General features: G+C 44.4%; 1 protein-coding gene across 1 annotated transcript in view; it reads left to right on the forward strand.

The window, feature by feature from the left end:
- The window catches only part of CRYM (crystallin mu), a 138,246-nt gene that overhangs the window by 57,044 nt on the left and 63,111 nt on the right, over window positions 1–18,091 (forward strand). The window contains exon 5 of the mRNA XM_082261295.1: window positions 4,638–4,821. Coding sequence (XP_082117421.1) covers window positions 4,638–4,821 — 184 coding nt within the window. The remainder of the gene's footprint in view (window positions 1–4,637; window positions 4,822–18,091) is intronic.

Here is an 18,091-nt window from a genome sequence, read left to right on the forward strand (position 1 = left end):
AAGGCCGTAAACTGCCAAGAATCAGGACCGGATCACAGGTCTTTGGATCATGCAGGACCTGGATGCTGGATGGCTGTTTTGTGTGTATTTAAACATCTGATGTGTTACATGCGATTAGGATAGATGATTGGCTCAAGACGCAAACGGATTGCACCCAGGGCTGCTGGTGGGGTTGTCCTGAAGCTCCACTGACCAGCAATGATTGTGGGTTTGTTTTTTATAGTGCCACTTGCTAACAATGACTGTGGGAGTGCCTTTTCTAAAGGGGGACATTTTTATTGTGCCATTGAACACCAGTGACTATGTAACTGTAATTGTTTTTAGTGTAGTGGGTGTGTAAAGTGCCACTGACCACCAATGACTGGGATTACTTCTTTTAAAAGGTTTAAGGGGAGGGGGTAAACTGGCACTGACCAACACTTGGGTATTTTTCTTTTTCTTTTTATTAAATCTAATTTTAAAAATCCAGTAGTTAATAAATACCACTAAAAAGCACTGTCTCAAAAAATTATATTTTTAAACCCTGCACCTTGATGACCTCGTCAATTGGTAGCATATGCCTGTCGCACTTCTGAAACACTCCTGAGAGCCTAGGCAGAAGTGCTGTGCTGCTTCTAATCAGGATTTGTATGCAAATAAAATACTTTTTGAATTGCCTTTTTAAATTCCATATCCTGGAGTACAGTACAGGACATATGCTGGATACTCATGGACCCTGGCTGCTACCTTCAGGAAATTGGACACTGGCAAAGCTTTTGGACATGTACCCTATAACCAGATCGCACTCTGAGACCTTTTTAGCAAGCAATGCAGAGTAACCGAGAAACCGAGGGGAGGGTGTCCAGTACTCCCAAGAGAAACCGAGGGGAGGGTGCCCTGTATAGTACTCCCAAGATATGAAATTAACAGGTAGATCAAAAGTTCTGTTTATCTTATTCATACAGTAAAAGACACATGCTGGGTTTTCATAGACCCTGAGGTGTCCCATACCAATAAATGAGAGGGGTGGGCAACAATAAGGCAAACCTAACCATGCCAGTGGGCCCAACAAACAGACACGGGTCAAGGACCCAACTGGGAGTGCCACTGAAAGAACCTGGATGTTCACCTGGTAGAACTTAGGGAAGGTATGAACTAAAACCAGGTGGTGGTCTTGCAAAGCTGAGCAACAGACACTTGGAATGGCCAGAAAACCCCTTTTGATCAGGTGAAGGGTGTCTGGTGTTCACCTTCTCTCCTTCTTCTTTTTTTTTTTTTTTTATATAAAGGTGAATTAACACTTTAAGGATTCTGCTGACCGTAAATCCAAGACACTCCTAAATAAAGAAACCTCTTCTTCTATAGGTGCAAGATGTTAAAATTTTAGACAGCAGGGTCCGTTACTGGAACAGGCCACTTTTTAGTGAATCCATTTTCCACGGGATATAATGAGATATGATTCTTGGGGGTGACACCTTACAGGAGAAATATGATAATATGCCCATTCCAGTTGTTAAATGGAAATATTCTTTTAGACTTTGCAAATCTCTTGATACTGGACATGTCAGGAAGGATCAAATCAAGATTGACTTTACCTTCACAGGGCTCACTATACTCCTGCATGACTGCATAGGATGGGCAGACGTGACTCCTCTCTATGTACCAGGTGTATGAGGGACCATGGGGATTTGATACATCTTTTGTGGCGGTGCCCAAAGCTCCACACATACTGGAGGGAGGTGCTCTGCACCTTGTCGAGTGTATTTGGAACCACGTTGTCAGAGGATCTTAAACTGTGTTTGTTGGGTATCTTGGGAGAGGTCCAGGTTCCTGAAGTCACTAAACAGGCCATTTTTTGGGCCTTGTTCTAAGCCCGAAAGTTGATCTTGAGACACTGGATCTCCCCAAGCCCTCCAACTATCAAGCAATGGATCACTCAGATGGGGGAGACGATTAGAATGGAGAAGTAAATTTACCAACACAGAGGTAGCTCAGGCAAGTTTGAAAAGCTGTGGGCTCCCTGGCTGGCAGTGCCTGGTCTGGCGCCGGTGGATCTGGTGCTAGATAGGATGCTGTCGGTGGGCTGTGAAGGCAAGAACGGTACACTGTGGGATGCTGACTGGTGAGGCAGGGGGGGGGTCGTTATCCTTCTGTAATGGTTGCAGGATGTACCTGAAATTTGTATTAGCTGGGTGCAATGAGGGGGCGTGCCTGCCCTGGACTCTGTTACTGTTTTGTTTTCTATGTACAAAGTTTAATAAAGTTCTTCGTGATATAAAAAAGATTGACTTTACCAAAATTTTTTGCACACAGCAGAAGTGTGCATATTGACCCTGACTTGCCAATTGCATGAAATAACCCCCCCCCCCCCCAAATGTAGTGCAGCTGGTCAGCTTTCCCTCCCACTGGCTGCAGCATGAATGAATGAATGAATGAATATAGTCATATCAGTACCGATAAAGAGTGTTGCTATGCTTCTTTTTGGGAATGCATTAGTCTCTCTACAGACTACTATTCATTCATCTACAGTGCAGCTCAGGCTGCAGAGAAAGGGACCCCTGATCTCTCTCCAAAAAAAAAAAAAAATTTAAAATTTATGAAAAATATAAGTTGTACCAGTTAAAAATTTTTTTAAAAAATAAAATCAATATTGTGTGTGTGTGTATATATTTATTATAGCCCTGTATCTAAATCTACTTTGCCTATGATACCCAATCTGTGTTTGGGTCATGCTCCAGAGGCTACTGACAGGCAGTGAGGAAATGATGCAGTGCGTCCTCACCACCTGTTTTAAATCATCAACAAATGCGCTGTGACCACATGTATTGCACATAGTTGCAGGGTGTTTGTGGCGCTTTTCTATTAACTTGCATGTGTAGCATTTGGAAGACAGTATCACTACAAGTTGGGTCCTCTTTGCGGCCAGCTTGAAGCATTGTGGCTGCAGCATGTAAACGCATTTGTCCGCTGCCTCTGCCTATTGAAGCTTAGGATGGGGGTGGCAGATATGCAGCTAAACTGTGCATTTTTGCTGCGCTGCCCCCCCCCCCCCATCAGCAAGTGTAAACTAGGCTTAAAGCCTTGTTCACGTGGAGCATACTACAGCATGTTTAGCTGCACAGGTGTTTCGTGCATCCTCACTCAGGCTATCCCATCCATGTCAATTGGGCCACAGCCATTGCTCCCAATTTGACATCTATGTGGGTGCCCGTCCGTGAACTTTCACTGTTCGGGGGCCATGCAGCTGCTGCACCCCAATTAACATGCATAGGAGGACTACCTGCACAGTGATGCCTGTGCATCCCCGTGCAGGTAAACGCAGACCTCAATGAACCTATGCTTTGGTACTTCCCATGTTAACGAGGCCCTAGAAAGAATTTCATAAAAATTGCTGTAATTTTAATGAAAATATTGTTTTCATAAACCTTTGTGCAAATATCGTGGGGCCTTTAAAGCAGTAGCACCTCCTTTTTTATTCTAATGGTCATGTGCTTTCAGAAAATTTATGGTTTTGGGCAGGGGTCTTCAAACTGTGGCTCTCCAGTTGTTCAGGAAATAAAATTCCTATCATGCCTAGTCATGTCTGTGAATGTCAAGAGTTTTACAATGCCTCATGGGATGTGTAGTTCGGCAACAGCTGGAGGGCCGTAGTTGCAGATTCCCTGGTTTAAGGTTTTTTTTTTTTTACAAACTCTGAAAGCTGTAAGGGGGGGGGAGAAACAATGGAAAAATTGCAAAAATGGTCTGGCCACCCGAATTTTCAATTTAATTTTAAAAGTGGAGCGCATGGCCTGGCAACAAAAAGGTTAAATAACAAATGTCAGATGTACCTGCTCTGTGCAATGGTTTTACATAGAGCAGCCCCTATCCTTCTCGGGTTCCCCGCCAGTGCTCCTGGCTGCTCTTCCTCTGTAGAGTGCCCACCTTAGCAAGTCGCTTTTTATGGGGGCATTCATGTGGGCCTCCTCCCGAGCAGGTTCTGTGTCCATAGACACATAGGGCATGGCTCAGCCTTGCCCCCGCTCTCTACTCACTGGCAGTGATTGACAGCAGCTGGAGCCAATGGCTGCCTTTGAGCCTATAAATGGAGAGAGAGAGAGCTAAGAGCTGCTGCGCTCGTGCAGATTGCTGGATCGAGATTGGACTCTGGTGAGTATGGGGGAGGGGGCTATTCACTCTGGTTTTTACCTTAATGCAGAGAATGCAGTAGGGGGGTAAAAAACCTTCAGCCTTTCAAACCACTATAAATATAAAGACCTACTATACTATAGTATACTATAACTATAATATGTTCTGCTGATTAGTCCAGGTTGTCTGCTAAAGTCATTAAGAGATACAAATATAAAAACTGTAAAACTCTTATAAAAAGCTTTATGCCCTTCAGATGCATTTTGTTCCACTGTCTTCCCAGCAATTTTAGAAAATGATTTTTAAAAACTGCAATTTTGAAATGCTGGAGATCTTTTATGGGTAATTTTTTCATCTATTTCCTAAGCATAAGCTGTAATCTTTCCTAGACAGAAGAACATGACATCTGGGAAGATTTTTTGTGCTGCATTGCTACCCTAGTGACCTAGTAAATTACTTTTATCCAAGCATAAGGCAGACTCTAAAAATACATCTTACTTCCACTAGCTGTCTCTCCTCTCACCCTGAAGGTCAGGATTTGGAGTCGCACAAGGGAAAATGCTGAAAAATTTGCAAATGCTGTGGAAGGAAACGTACGTGTGTGTTCAACACCGCAGGAAGCCGTGACGGGTGCTGATGTAATTGTCACCGCTACAATGTCCACAGAGCCTGTGCTGTATGGTGACTGGGTCAAGCCAGGTGCACATATCAATGGTACTGTCACATGTTCCAGTTCTTTTACTAAGAATCTGATAACACGCTATCTTTATTTTTTTAGTTGACAGGTTTTATAGAATGGAGATATAATTTTTTTTCCCAGGGACGGTGATTTTAACAGGAACTCCAGACCAGTAATTCTCAACCTTAGTGAGACCAGAGCCTACTAAATACCTGAAACCTTCATGCATCAAGAGAAAAAAAAGTTTATATTTCTACAATAAAAGCATAGGAATGCAAAATATGTATTAAACGTGCAAAGCATTGGTGGTGTCAGTGGCTGCAGTAATCCCCAGAATTGGTGTCGGTGGCAATCCGTTTTTAATTTTGACATCAAATTTCAATTTAGTTTTAGTCTTTTTTAACTAAAATGCCGTTTTTAGATTTATTCGTATTTTTAGTCATCTGAACTGAAACTGAAAACCTGCAGCTGACAAAAACTATAACGAAAATGTTTTTGTCCGTGAAATAAACACTGGTGGCAGTAGTAGTAATACCCACCTCTGGTGTCAGTGGACTTAATATTAATTACTAATGTTAATGTCAGTGGGATGCAATAATAAACCTCCAGCATTGGTGTCAAACACTGCAATATTAACTCCCAATATTGGTTTAATTGTTTTAATAACTCTAAGCATTGGTGTTGGAGGCAGCAATAATATCCCCTAGCAATATTGTCAGTGGTGGCGTGTGGGTGGCTGCAGTAATAACTCCCAGCATTGATGTTCGTGGCAGAACCACTGAATCCCAATGGCAGTGCTCTTAACCCCAAGCTCCCTTTTTTCCTAGTGGTCAATGGCAATGCTATTTAATCCCCCTGCAGTTGTCAGCAGCAGTAGTAAAAGTAGAACTATAGGCAACTCTTCTTTCTTCTTCTCTTTTTCTTTTTTTCTTCTCTTTTTCTTCTCTTTTTCTTCTCTTTTTCTTCTCTTTTTCTTCTCTTTTTCTTCTCTTTTTCTTCTCTTTTTCTTCTCTTTTTCTTCTCTTTTTCTTCTCTTTTTCTTCTCTTTTTCTTCTCTTTTTTCCCATTAGTGTCCCATTGCAGAAATTTCCTTTAATTTCCTGTCCCATAGCCAAACAAGAAGTGAGAAGAAATCTCTGTAAATCAAGGGAGTTCCTTGGGGACCCCCAGGTCACCACCACTAGTGTCCCCCATTGGAAGATTTCCTCTTACATTTCTGGGGACAACCCAAAATTTGGCAAATTTCTTTAACTTTTTTAATGATTGGTAAACAGGACCAAAAAGAGGGTGAATCTCCTTAAGGGGGGCACAGACCACAATAAAACTGACTGGTGTTCTTTTAATCCCTCTCCACTCTACCCAAAACTAAAGAAAAAGTTTTGCCTTTAGTTCTCCTTTAACCCCCCCACATTGGTGGTGAATGGTGAATGGGAGTATTGTGTAACCCCCTCGTTGGTGGCAATACTAATATTCAACCCCCCATTACTGGTTAGTGGCAATATTCTATATTTTTCCCCCACTGTGGTCAGTGGCTGTGTTTTTTAACAACCCCCCCTCCCCCCCTTCGCAATGGTAGTCAGTGGCTGTAAAATGTAACCCCCCCCAACATTCAATGTCAGTAGTTTCTTTGCCAGGCCTACATAACCACAGAAAAATGTTTGTAGTTGGTTTGGCAGACAGGAAGCCCGGCCAGGTTGGAGTGATGCCAGGATAAAGTAAATTCTTCCGAAACCTTCCATGCCCCAATAGTTAACAAAACATTTTATACACATACAATAAAAGTATTGGAACAGAGAATATGTATTTAAAGTTGTTTTTTTTTTTTTTTTTTTTTTTTTTTTTTTTTTTTTTTTTTTTAAATAAATGCACATTGAAAAGAAACTGGCGACTTTAAAAAAAAAAAAAAAAAAAGAAAAAAAAAAAGCCCTATTTGTTTCGGTGGCAGTATTATTAACCCCCAAATTTGGTGTCCATAACAACAGTAATAGCAATTCCCAGCAATTGTGTCATTAGTCATAAAAACTCCTAGCGATGATGTCAGCTGGCTGCAATTTTAACCCTTAGTATTGGTGTTAGTGGCTACAATAATCCCAGCAGTACTGTCAGTAAATTACATGACAACGGTCAGTGATAGAACTATAGTAAACCCTGCATTGGTGGTCTGTGGCGATATTCTTTAAAGGATAAGTTCACTTTTGGAACATGTTACATGTTCAACTCATAGGATGGAATATGAAACATGTTCCATCTCCTGTCTGACTGCAGGATCCAGACATGGCATCAGCGATCTGCTTATCACGAATGCAACACCCTACAGGCAGCAGAGAAAAACAATACATTTTTTTTTCCTGCAATATTTTTTTTTTTTTTTTTATGAAAGGTGAACTTGCTCTTTAACCTACCCCCCAATTAGTGGTCATCAGCAGTATTAGGTTCCCTCCCCCCTGCATTGGTTGTCAGTTGGTGTAAAATGTAACCCCTTCAGTGCTACCATGCTGTGTGAACTTAGGCCACAAATGAGATACAAATGAATAGTTATGGTATTTTTTTTTTTTTTTTCTTGAATGGGCCATTTTGCTTCTTGTCCATTGAGGGACACAGGACTGGCAAACCAAAGACTGTAGGCCAGCCCAAGGTATAACCCCCCCCTTTTATGCTAAAAATTAACTTCTGACTTTTTTCTAGCAATGTTTGGGAGACAGTCTTGCTGTACTGGGTGCCCACAGCACATCCCTGATAATGGAAACATCTGCATTTTGAATCCTGCTTCATTCCTCACACATTGGAGTCATCCTTTGCTTCAGTGGGTGTGGCTGGGTCCTCTGCTTAAAGCGGAGTTCCACCATGGGAACGTTTGTTTTTTTTTTTTTGTTTTTTTAATAAAAATACCCCCGGGACAGTCAGGGATAGTGCATTCCTTAATGGCTAGCCTCTGATCTGTCCCGGGTTGCACTTACCTTTTTTAGAAGAAATACTTACCTTGAAAATGTATTGTCCAGCGCTGCAATCTCAGCTGTGGGCAGCTTGAAGCCAGCGTGATCCTCTTCTGTGTCCTCTTCCGTCTTCTTCGGTCCCACGATGCACTGCACCGGCCCCGGTGTCACTTCCGGTGCTGCAGCGTCATCCCTGCACGGCTTCTGGGCATGCCCAGAAGCTGTTTAGCAAGGTATGACGGCGCCTGGACCAGAACTGACGTCGGGGCCGGTGCAGGCGCATTGATTCCTGGGAGCGATGACGTTCAGCTCCCAGGAATCATTGCAAGCCAGGAAGTGACGAATCACCGTGGCCGCCGAGGGGAGGAAGAGGAAGTTAGGTGAGTATATTTTCTTCTAAACAAGGTAAGTTAAAAAAAAAAAAAAATTTGCGATTATCCATTTGTTTTTCAGGTGACCCGGAGCAAGAAGATGGAGGTCAGTATAATTTTAGGGTGGAACTCCGCTTTAAAGTCATGCAGAATTATGTCCCATAGTAACCAGTTTTTTTACTCTGTCCACAGTTGTGCTACCATGGCCTTAATACATTCATACAATGCAACTCAATGAGAGGAGGCGGGGCGGAGGCGGGGCAGGCACGGCTCAGTACAGATACAGCTACTGCGAGATTTCTGGAATTGAATACATCCCAGCAGACACTGCGGATCGCCGAATGACGTTATCACCGATCGGACCAGGAAGTGAGGAGAGGAGGAATAAAGCCGAAATTAAGGTATTTACTAGCAAAAAAAAAAAAAAAAAGTTTCCATTGGTAAAAGCCATTTTAAAGGGGATTACATACAGCTATGTATTCCAACCTATTAAAAATGGGTGGAACTCCGCTTTAAGTCTTTTGTCCCTGTCAGTTAGTTTGTGAGCAGTGCCATGTCAAGCTGACTAATATTTCCTATAGATGCCAATGAGCACTGAAAGCTGAAAATTGGTCTGGGCAGGAAGGGGGTGAAAGTGCCCTGTATTAAGTGTTTAGGGGAATCCTATGACAGAAAAAAAAAAAAAAGCATGGGGTCCCCCCCCAAAATCCATACCAGGCCCTTATCCGAGCATGCAGTCTGGCAGGCCAGACGAGCGACCCCCCCCCCCCCTCCTGAACCATACCAGGCTGCTTGCGCTCAACATGGGGAGGGTGCTTTGGGATGCCCCCCAAAGTACCTTGTCCTCATGTTGATGGGGACAAGGGCCTCTTCCCGGCACCCCTGGGCTGTGGTTGTGGTGGTCTTGGGGTGGGGATCTTATCGGAATCTGGAAGCCCCCTTTAACAGGGGGGTCCTCAGATCCCGCTCCCCCCATTATGTGAATGGATATCGGGTACATCGTACCCCTACTTATGCACCAAAAAGTGTACAGGAAAAAAAATATACCCAAGACAGTTTTTGACAAGTCCTATATTCAAAAATAAAAAAAAAAGTAGTGTCCATCAATGTAAATTCATCATCAATCACGACGCCCTCCGCACCCAAAAAATAGAAAAAAAATTGAAAGACTCTTAACGCCTCCTCTGAGGCGTACCCACCAAATGACACCCATGAGCTTTGACAGCTCTTTTATAGACAAGAGGTGGGGCCACCTGATTGTCAGCCTGTGGCACCGCCCCCTTCTAACGTCACGTGAGCTGGTCATCCATGCTGGATACCTGCATTTGGTTGCCCTTACAGAGAGATGAGACTTGAGGCTTCTAACAGGCCATCGCAGCGAAAGTTTTTTACGGACATCTGTTCCATTCGCGCAATGATCTGAAGATCCTTTTCTATACCCACTGTATGAAAGTTTTTTTAAACGTAAATGCCACAGTTCAAACACCAACAGACCAAAACGTGAAGTGCAGCAAACCTAGAACTACAAACACTATGTACAAAATGCAGGGGGCTCACATGAACAGGGCAGCATCAGGACTGACACAAGAAATAAAGGGAACAGAATACTGGGTGCAAGATAACAGGGCACATAACAGGATAGAAGCACAGGATCAGGTAGGGACACGGCTCACAGGTAGAATGCTAAAGTACCAATTTCCATCAAGTAAGGTATTAAATACTCTCCCAGTGCCAAGTGCAGCCTAATTACTAAGATAAGTTGATTGCTGGGAGACACTCACTAGTGGCCACTAGAACTGCACTCTTTAGCTCTAAGAACAGTGCCACCATCAGGCGACCTAGGTCCTGACCCTTCCCAACTCCCACCACCCGTTGAGGAGCGGCCTTTGGATGCTCCACTTTGCCATGAGCCCAAAAGTCCATGTGGGTGCAGGATAAGTCCAAATTTTCCCCTCAGTGTCTGGGGACTCTCGCTTGATATCTTCATGCCAGAGTCCTTCCACTTGCTGGATGGTGTGCCACCTGGGACTGGTAACTAGCTATGCGCCGCACCACTGAGATCAGTTTGGAAGCTGCCCCCCTAACCCGAGTCCTCAAATGCACCTGGGATTGCAGAGATATCCCCTAGATCAGGGCAAGGCACAGATGGAACTCTGCCCTTCCCAAGAAGACCTCCACTACTGTGGCTGAACTAGCAAGGGCAGCTCTCGCGTCCAAAGCGGCTGTCTAGACTACCAAGCTTTGGCAAAAATAAAAAATGCAAAAGGAACCCGGGACATGCAGTAGGGATCTTGAACCCAAAGGGTAGCCCATGCCAGACATGCAACAATATTAGACCCATGAACTGATGAGACCCAAACCCAGTATCGGAGGAAGGCGGGCCATGGGAGGCAGGCTGGGCGCCAGACCACCTAAGGCAGGCTGGGCTTCAGGCACCAGACCACCAGGCTGGGCAATGGCTAGAGGCATACTCCCAAACGTAAGCTAATAAAGGCACATCAAAATGAGCGTTGTATCAGCGAGATGCCAGTCGCTATTAGGACTTGACATCTGTGATGTGACATCTCGCTAATACGTTCATTTTGATGTGCCTTTTGATTAACTTACGTATGAGTATGCATTTTGCACTTATTTTAATAAAGCTAATTTTATTGAGGATAATGCTGTCAGGATCAGTGTCATTACGTGGGTCACCTGCTGGTGGCTCTGTTGTTCCTGGAACTGAGGGATGCAGTTCCAGGGTCCACCAGCGGGTGTCTCCCAGCAGCTGGACTGTACTTTTAAATCAAGCTGCACCTGAGGAGGACTGCTGAGGGTATATAAGCCCGCCCTTCACTAAGCTCAATGCTTCAGTATTTTCTCTGCTAGCTGTGTCCCTGTCTGAGCCTGATCCTGAAACCTGCATCCTGAAACCTGCATTCTGATCCCGAGTCCTGTTCCCTGTACCCTGCTTCCTGTACCTGGCTCCTTGCTTTCCTTGTCTCCTGTCCCTGTCCTGTCCTGCTATTGTTTGCTCCATCCTTTTGTATATAGTTTGTTAGGGGGTTTTGTACTGTCTATTGGGGTTTTGTACTGTTATCGTTTATATTTTGTTTACTTGTATTTTGTTTATGGTCTACTGGTGTTGGTATTGGAGTGTGTCATTTTGCTTAATAAACTTTACACCTTTATCCATCTGTGTCCTGATTCCTTGGTGCAGCCAACTGATCTGATCACCCTTGCTGGATGCCTGCATGTGGTATCCCTGACAAATGCGCTAGGCCGGTGCGCCCTTTTTATCTTTTTTGTTCATAGGATCAATGGAGTCACACTGGATATCGGTAGTGTCAGCCTGGGGGGCTGGCATATGGACTTGATGCATAGTGGCATTGGGACATGGTTGAGAACCCAACTTGGCTGAATGAGTGAGTCAGTCTGTCCCAAGGACAGATAGAAATTTAACAGATTAAATTGCAGTAGGGTGAGGCCAGGTTACTGAGAGTCCCAAATATGGGAAGGCGGTGTTGAAAATAAATCCAGAATAGACTAACTCATGGTTGAGGCAGTGGCAAATGGGTTTAGAGTAGAAAACTCAGTTGATACGGGATGAACCAGGGTAACTGGCATGGAGGCAGTCTTGACCGGAGGAACAAATGGCTTGGAAGCGTAATGGACCAGGTCAACAGGAGTGGAGGCAGGCGCTAGCGCTTTCTTTTTTTTTTTTTTGGTTTGGACACTGAAGTTCTGCAGGTGATTGCAGGGCTATGAACAGATTGTGCAGCTGATGTTGGAGGAGTAACCGTACTGGGAGATGGGGGGGGGGGGGGATAGCAGTTGCAAAGGGGGATTTCTGAGGGGTAGAAGGAGTCTTTAATGGATTAGATGCAGGGAAACTGCTGCTAATGGAGACAAGGTACTCATGTACAGTCGGAAGCAAAGTATACTGAACTGCAGCTGTGGTTGCTATGCATAACCGAGAGAAGGATCTTTGAGCAAACTGGTGTCTCATTTCTCTATCGTTCATTGATGGACGCAGTCTATGATCTTCATATCAATAGGGTTATACTGCCCCCTACAGGAGCAGGACACTAGGCAGAAAAAAGTTCTGGCTACGCCTATGGGCAGTCCCAGGGGGTATATTGTCTCTCCCTGCTAGGATGTCAGTTTTGATCTGCCTAGTCAGGAGTAAGGACCTAGTTCCTTACTTGGATCTCTGGTCCTGAAAGTTTTTTTTTTTTAGTTAGCTTTTTCTCTGGATTTTTTTCTCCTGTGAGATCTACAAGCAACTAAGCCAGATCTGGGCGATGGGCTGGATATATAGATCCAGTGGTCACCCCCAGCCGGCCAGTAAGAGCGCGCAGACCCCCAGCTCCGTGCTAGGTCAGACGCAACATAGTCCCACTGGATGGGGACTGGCCCTGAGAGTTAAACGTCTCGCCAGGTCGCATACGACTGGGTCTAGGCCCGAGTCGCAGCGTTCCTATTGGCCTGATAGCCCCCCAACTTCAGCGGAGAGGGGTTATGTAAGGAGATGGCGCCTGCCTGTTCCTTTTTTTTTTTTCCTCCTTACGGGTTTTTACCCTAGAAGTTTCACAGTAAGATGGACCCTCTTTTCTGCAGTGGGGTCTGCATCAACGTTTGGCTCCTGGCAGTCAAGATTTCTGCACTTCTTTTCCTTCACTTCCTTCTTTAATAAGAGACAGAGTCATAGGCTCCTGTTGCTGTCATTCAAATCCTTGGGTGAGGGGGGGGGTAAAGCCATGTGAGTGCCCCCATAGCACAATGCTTGCTATGGGAGCAACCGTAGGAAGGGGAGGTGGACAGCACCAGAAGGGGATTCCAAAAATGGAGGAAAGGGAATACTCTGTAGGATACCATTGCACAGAGCAGGTACAGTTGGTCTAAAACCAATCGCCCTCCTTTTTAAAATAACCACATTTTGTTACTTTGTCTTGATTTCAGTGTTTTATCCAGTAGTATTTACTCTAACTTATAACATCCAAGTGAAAGATATAACGCCAACATTTCTGGTTGGTTTATGACCTCTTATTTTAGATAAAGACTTTACGATCACTTTAAGGCCTATGTGCAGAGGAACTTCCATGTGGTTCCCTCAGCCCCTTACCGCTTACAACTTAAATCTGGTTATTTTCAGCACATCAGTTCCTATCTGAGCCTGTCAGATATTAAGACCCAGACCTTCCTTTCCTCTGAAGATAGTCTCTGCTTTCTACCTTTTTTTAATCAGGATATTATCTTCTGTGTCTGTCTGCCTGGCTCTGGTTCATAAGATTTCCTGTTTGCCATCACAGATGGGCTCTGCAGAGATGCCCTGGCTTCCTGTTCACCACCATTTCGAGCAATCCACCATTTCGAGATTGCTCAGACTATTATTCAGACTTATGGTCCTAAATCAGTTAAACCTTTTCCAGTTAAGGCTCTCTTCTCTTCGGCAATTCGGCATCGGACCTCCTTTTTTATTTATTTTTTTTCTTTTTCTTTCCTCCCATGTAAATTATTGCGCAGATAGAAAAAAATGCAAACCAGTAAATTATAAGCTGCTGGCAACAACACAACAGGAAATTTGTGGTAAAATCAAATAAATAATATAAGCTGCCATGCTAAACAATCAAAATATAGCAAATGATAAAAGTGTACATGTATAGAAAGCGCTCCTGGTATTTGCTAAACAAAAGGAACCATGATTGTGGATAAAATCTCTTGGTCAGAGTCCAATATAGGTATGCAGATAATCAATAGGAACCTCACCCACATGCACCACCACCGCGAATCCTAGAAAATGCTTCCTTACCGAAAATCTAGACTCCAAAGTATAAGTGTCTAGATGAACCTATGTGGTACACAGAAGATCTGATCGATTCCCTCTTTTTAGGGCTGAAGGGGATGGCGTCATAGCTGACAATATCAATTGTTCAAAGTCATGACCCATAGGGAAGAAATAAATTACCCACATAGTGTAAAACTATATGATGCTTTATTAAAAGAAAGTAATGCTGAGAACTCACAGAAATTCAGATAAAATCCAATTGTTCCCCGGAACTGGTGCACATGTAAACAGGTTCAACTTGCGTGGTAACATCAGCAATAGGCTCCTCCCTATGTTTTTTTCAAAATTGAAGTCATCGGGGGGTCTTTTTTTTTTCCCCTCCAATTTGCAAGGCTGCCACTAGGCCTTCTGTTTACACATTTTCAAGTTCTACCAGGTGGATGTTCCTGCCTCATCTATAGCTAGATTTGGGGGTTAGGTCATTAAGATGAGTCTTTGAGGAACTTTCCCGTTTATCATTCCTTTCTATCGGGCCTGTTAGTGGTTGTTTGGGAGGTACAGTCAGCACAGAGCCCTTCCTCCTCTCTAAGCTAAATGCTCTGTCACTGTTCTAAATAGGGATGCACCGAAATGAAAATTTTGGGCCGAAAATGCAGGATGCTCTTGGCTGAAAACTGAAACCGAAAATGACTTTTTCCCCCAAATAAATAATTTTAAAATAGAACAGGGGCATACACCAAAAACAGGTAGCGTCGTACACCTGTCGCTGCCACCCTGTCACAGTATATGTACTGTGACGGGTTGGCAATAGGTTAATTTAATTACCAATGGTATTTGTATTATGCAGCATGAGGGGGTTAATGTATTGTCACTGATGCATTAGTGACCAACCAGTGGCAGTTAATTAACCCCTTTGTGCTGCATTAGTGCAACCAGTATCGGTGTTAATTAACACTGGTTGCACTGATACTGGTTGCACTAATGCAGCACAAACGGGTTAATTAACTGCCACTGGTTGGTCACTAATGCAGCAGTGACAATACATTAACCCCCTCATGCTGCATATTACTAATACCAATGGTAAGCTCGCCGCAGCTCCCCCCCCCCCTCCCCCCCGCCCCGCCTCAGCGTCCCTCTCCTACTCACTCAGCATCTCCAGTGTCCATTATTCAAAAGTCCTGCCTCTGGCCGACCGCCCGCCTCCCGGTGATGTCACTACTACTACGATCTGTACATGAATGAACTGACACACCGGGCGGGCTAGCGGCCGCTAATAGCTGTAACTATGTGAGCCTTAACTTCTCCAATTCCCTGTCAGCGGCACGATGTACATGAATTAACTGACACTCCGGGCGGGGGGAGCGGCTGCTAATAGATATAACTATGTGATCCTTCACTTCCCTGTCAGAGGAGATACATGCCTGACAGGGAAGTGAAGGCTCACATAGTTATAGTTATTAGCGGCCGCTCCGCCCGCTGTCAGGTCAGTTCATTCACACAGTCCCGCTGACAGGGAAGTGAAGGATCACATAGTTATATCTATTAGCGGCCGCTCCCCCCGCCCGGAATGTCAGTTAATTCATGTATATCATGCCGCTGACAGGGAATTGAAGAGAAGTTAAGGCTCACATAGTTACAGCTGTTAGCGGCATCTCGCCTGCCCTCCCGCCCTGTCTGTTAGTTCATTTATGCACAGATCGTTAATTTTGGCATTTTTAACCCATTTTCGGCCGAAATGGGATAGGCCCATTTTTCGTCCGAAAATTTTGGTGGCCGAAATTTCGGTGCATCCCTAGTTCTAAATGAACGATTGGTGCTTCTTCTTTTTCATTTATAGTGAAAGATCACTCAGAACTTTCAGCTCTTTGTAAAGCATCTGTATGAAATAAAAGCAGCTGCAGATACAATGCACAGAGCCATAGGTCTAAATGATCTTGGTGACACTTGGAGCTGTGGCTTTGAGTGTATCAGCAGCTGCTTCCACTAGATATCTATCTTGGTGTCCATTGACTGCGTTTATGATCGTGCTATTGGTAATGCTTTGCTAGAAAACTGTGGCATACTGGTAGTAGGATAGGCTATACCATGGGCTGGCTCTTTTTTTTTTTTTTTTTTTTTTTTTATTTCTATTTATTTTTTTTCTCTCGTTTTCTAATGGTCTTTTAGGGAACAGTAAAATCTGAAGGTTTAGGACTTCCCATGTCCCTCAATGGCTTGTTAAGTAAAAAAATCCTCTTATTTATAGCTGCCTATTGTTCAACTTTACTATTGTGTATTGTGTACGTCTCCAACCTGTTGCGAAGACTGAAAATAAATTCAGCTGCTGAATACAGAATTTTAAACTTTGCACTGAATATAGTATACAGGATGGTTATTCGTCGTCTGCCAAAATTGGTCCCATTGTGTGTTTGTACAGTGGAGGTTAGGCCATGAGATCAATAACTCCTCTGAAGCATGTACAAATGAAAATCAGTGGTCTATATCTGAGACTATTTTTGCTTTGCGTCAAGGTTAAAGTGTCCCTATCTTTAAATAACACTTTATTGATGGCTTGAGAATGCTGCTCTGTTAACTCATTCGAGAGCAGAGGTAACTGAAACCTAGATGCTCAGACCACATTCAGCATCGTTGGCATGCGTGTTATTTGAAATTGAAGCGAGAGAGAGATTTATGCCCATTTCTTGTCCTGCTGACAGTTTACATCCAGATTCTCCAACAGCAACTCAGCTGAAATTGTATTTCTGTCTGTGTTGCTTTTTGTAGATTTTTCCTTTTTTTTTTTTTTTTTTTAATGTACGGTCTATGAAACTGTTTTCAGCAGGACAGGAAGTGAGGGTAAACCTTTCTAATGGAGCCTTGGTTAGCAGCAAAAACCTAAAAGGATTTCTAACCATTCCCTACTCTATTGTAAACTTGAAAAAAAATGTCTGCCTTCACATGCACTTTTACTCTTGAATTGGCCTGCCTTATAGAGGACATTTTTAAACTCCTAGGTGACCAAAGTGGGACAGTAAAAGTGGTTATAGAGCTGCATGGTTGATATTAACCGCTTGCCGACCGTCGCAAGTAGATTTACTGCGGCGGTCAGCCCCTGCCAGGCAGAGTGACGTTAATTAACGTCACTAGCCTGGGAGGGTCTGGGGAGCGAGCGCGCGCGCCCCCGGACCCCCCCCCCCCCGCGCGCGTGTGACCAGCGGACCCGATGTCCGCCGGTCACTCGGCGATCGTCGGGGGAGAGGGAGAATGTCAGGCAGCTTGTGTAAACAAGCCACCTGTCATTCTCCTCGGTGTAAAGACACTGATCACACGGATCTACTATGTAGATCCGTTGATCAGTGTCCTTACAGCTCAAGCCACAGCCAATCACAGTAGAAAGCACGCCCCTAGGGACACACACAGCCCCTCCTTCCCAAATAAAGTTAACCCCTTCACTACCAGTGTATTTTTACAGTAACAGTGCATATGTATAGCACTGATTACTGTAGAAATGTCACTGGTAACCCCAAAAGTGTCAAAAATGTCAGTCAAGGGTCCGATCTGTCCGCCGCAATGTCGCAGTACCGCAGAAAAATCGCATATCGCCGCCATTACGCGTTAAAAAAAAAAAACAACAAAAATGACAAAAATCTTTCCCTTTGTTAGTAAACGCGATAACTTTTGCGCAAACCAATAAAAATACGCTTTCTCTATAGCTCATTGACAGACGTAGTCCTCGGTGATACAGCACCTTCGGGTTATGTTGCCTCCACAGGAGTAGGACTAGACAGGAAATGAAAAATGCTCTGGCCACACCCCAGGGGCAGTCCCCGAGGGTATATCCTCTCTCTCTCCGCCACAGCAAATCAGTTTTTTTCTGTCTAGTCAGGAGTAAGGACCTAGATACCTTGCTGGGATCTTCGGTCCTGGCAGGATTTTTTTCTTAGAAAATAATTTTTTAAGACAGCTTTTTTTCTCCAGTGTTCCTGTGAGATCTTCAAGCAAGAAAGCTGAACTGAGCGACGGGCGGGATGTTGAGATCCAGTGGTCACCCCAGTTCAGCCTACGAGCGCGTGCAGGCCATAGCTCCGCGCTGGGTCGGCCGCGACATAGTCCCACTGGACGGGGACTGACCCTGCGAGTTAAACGTCTCGCTGAAACGCCAAAGACCATGAGTCACGGCGCCCGTATTGGTCGACAGCCCTCCTACCTCGGTGGAGAGGGGTACTGTCAGGAGTTGGCGCCCGCCTGGTTCCGG

Source organism: Pelophylax lessonae (genome assembly GCF_965119305.1).
Source record: "Pelophylax lessonae genome assembly, chromosome: 6".
NCBI lineage: Eukaryota > Metazoa > Chordata > Amphibia > Anura > Ranidae > Pelophylax > Pelophylax lessonae.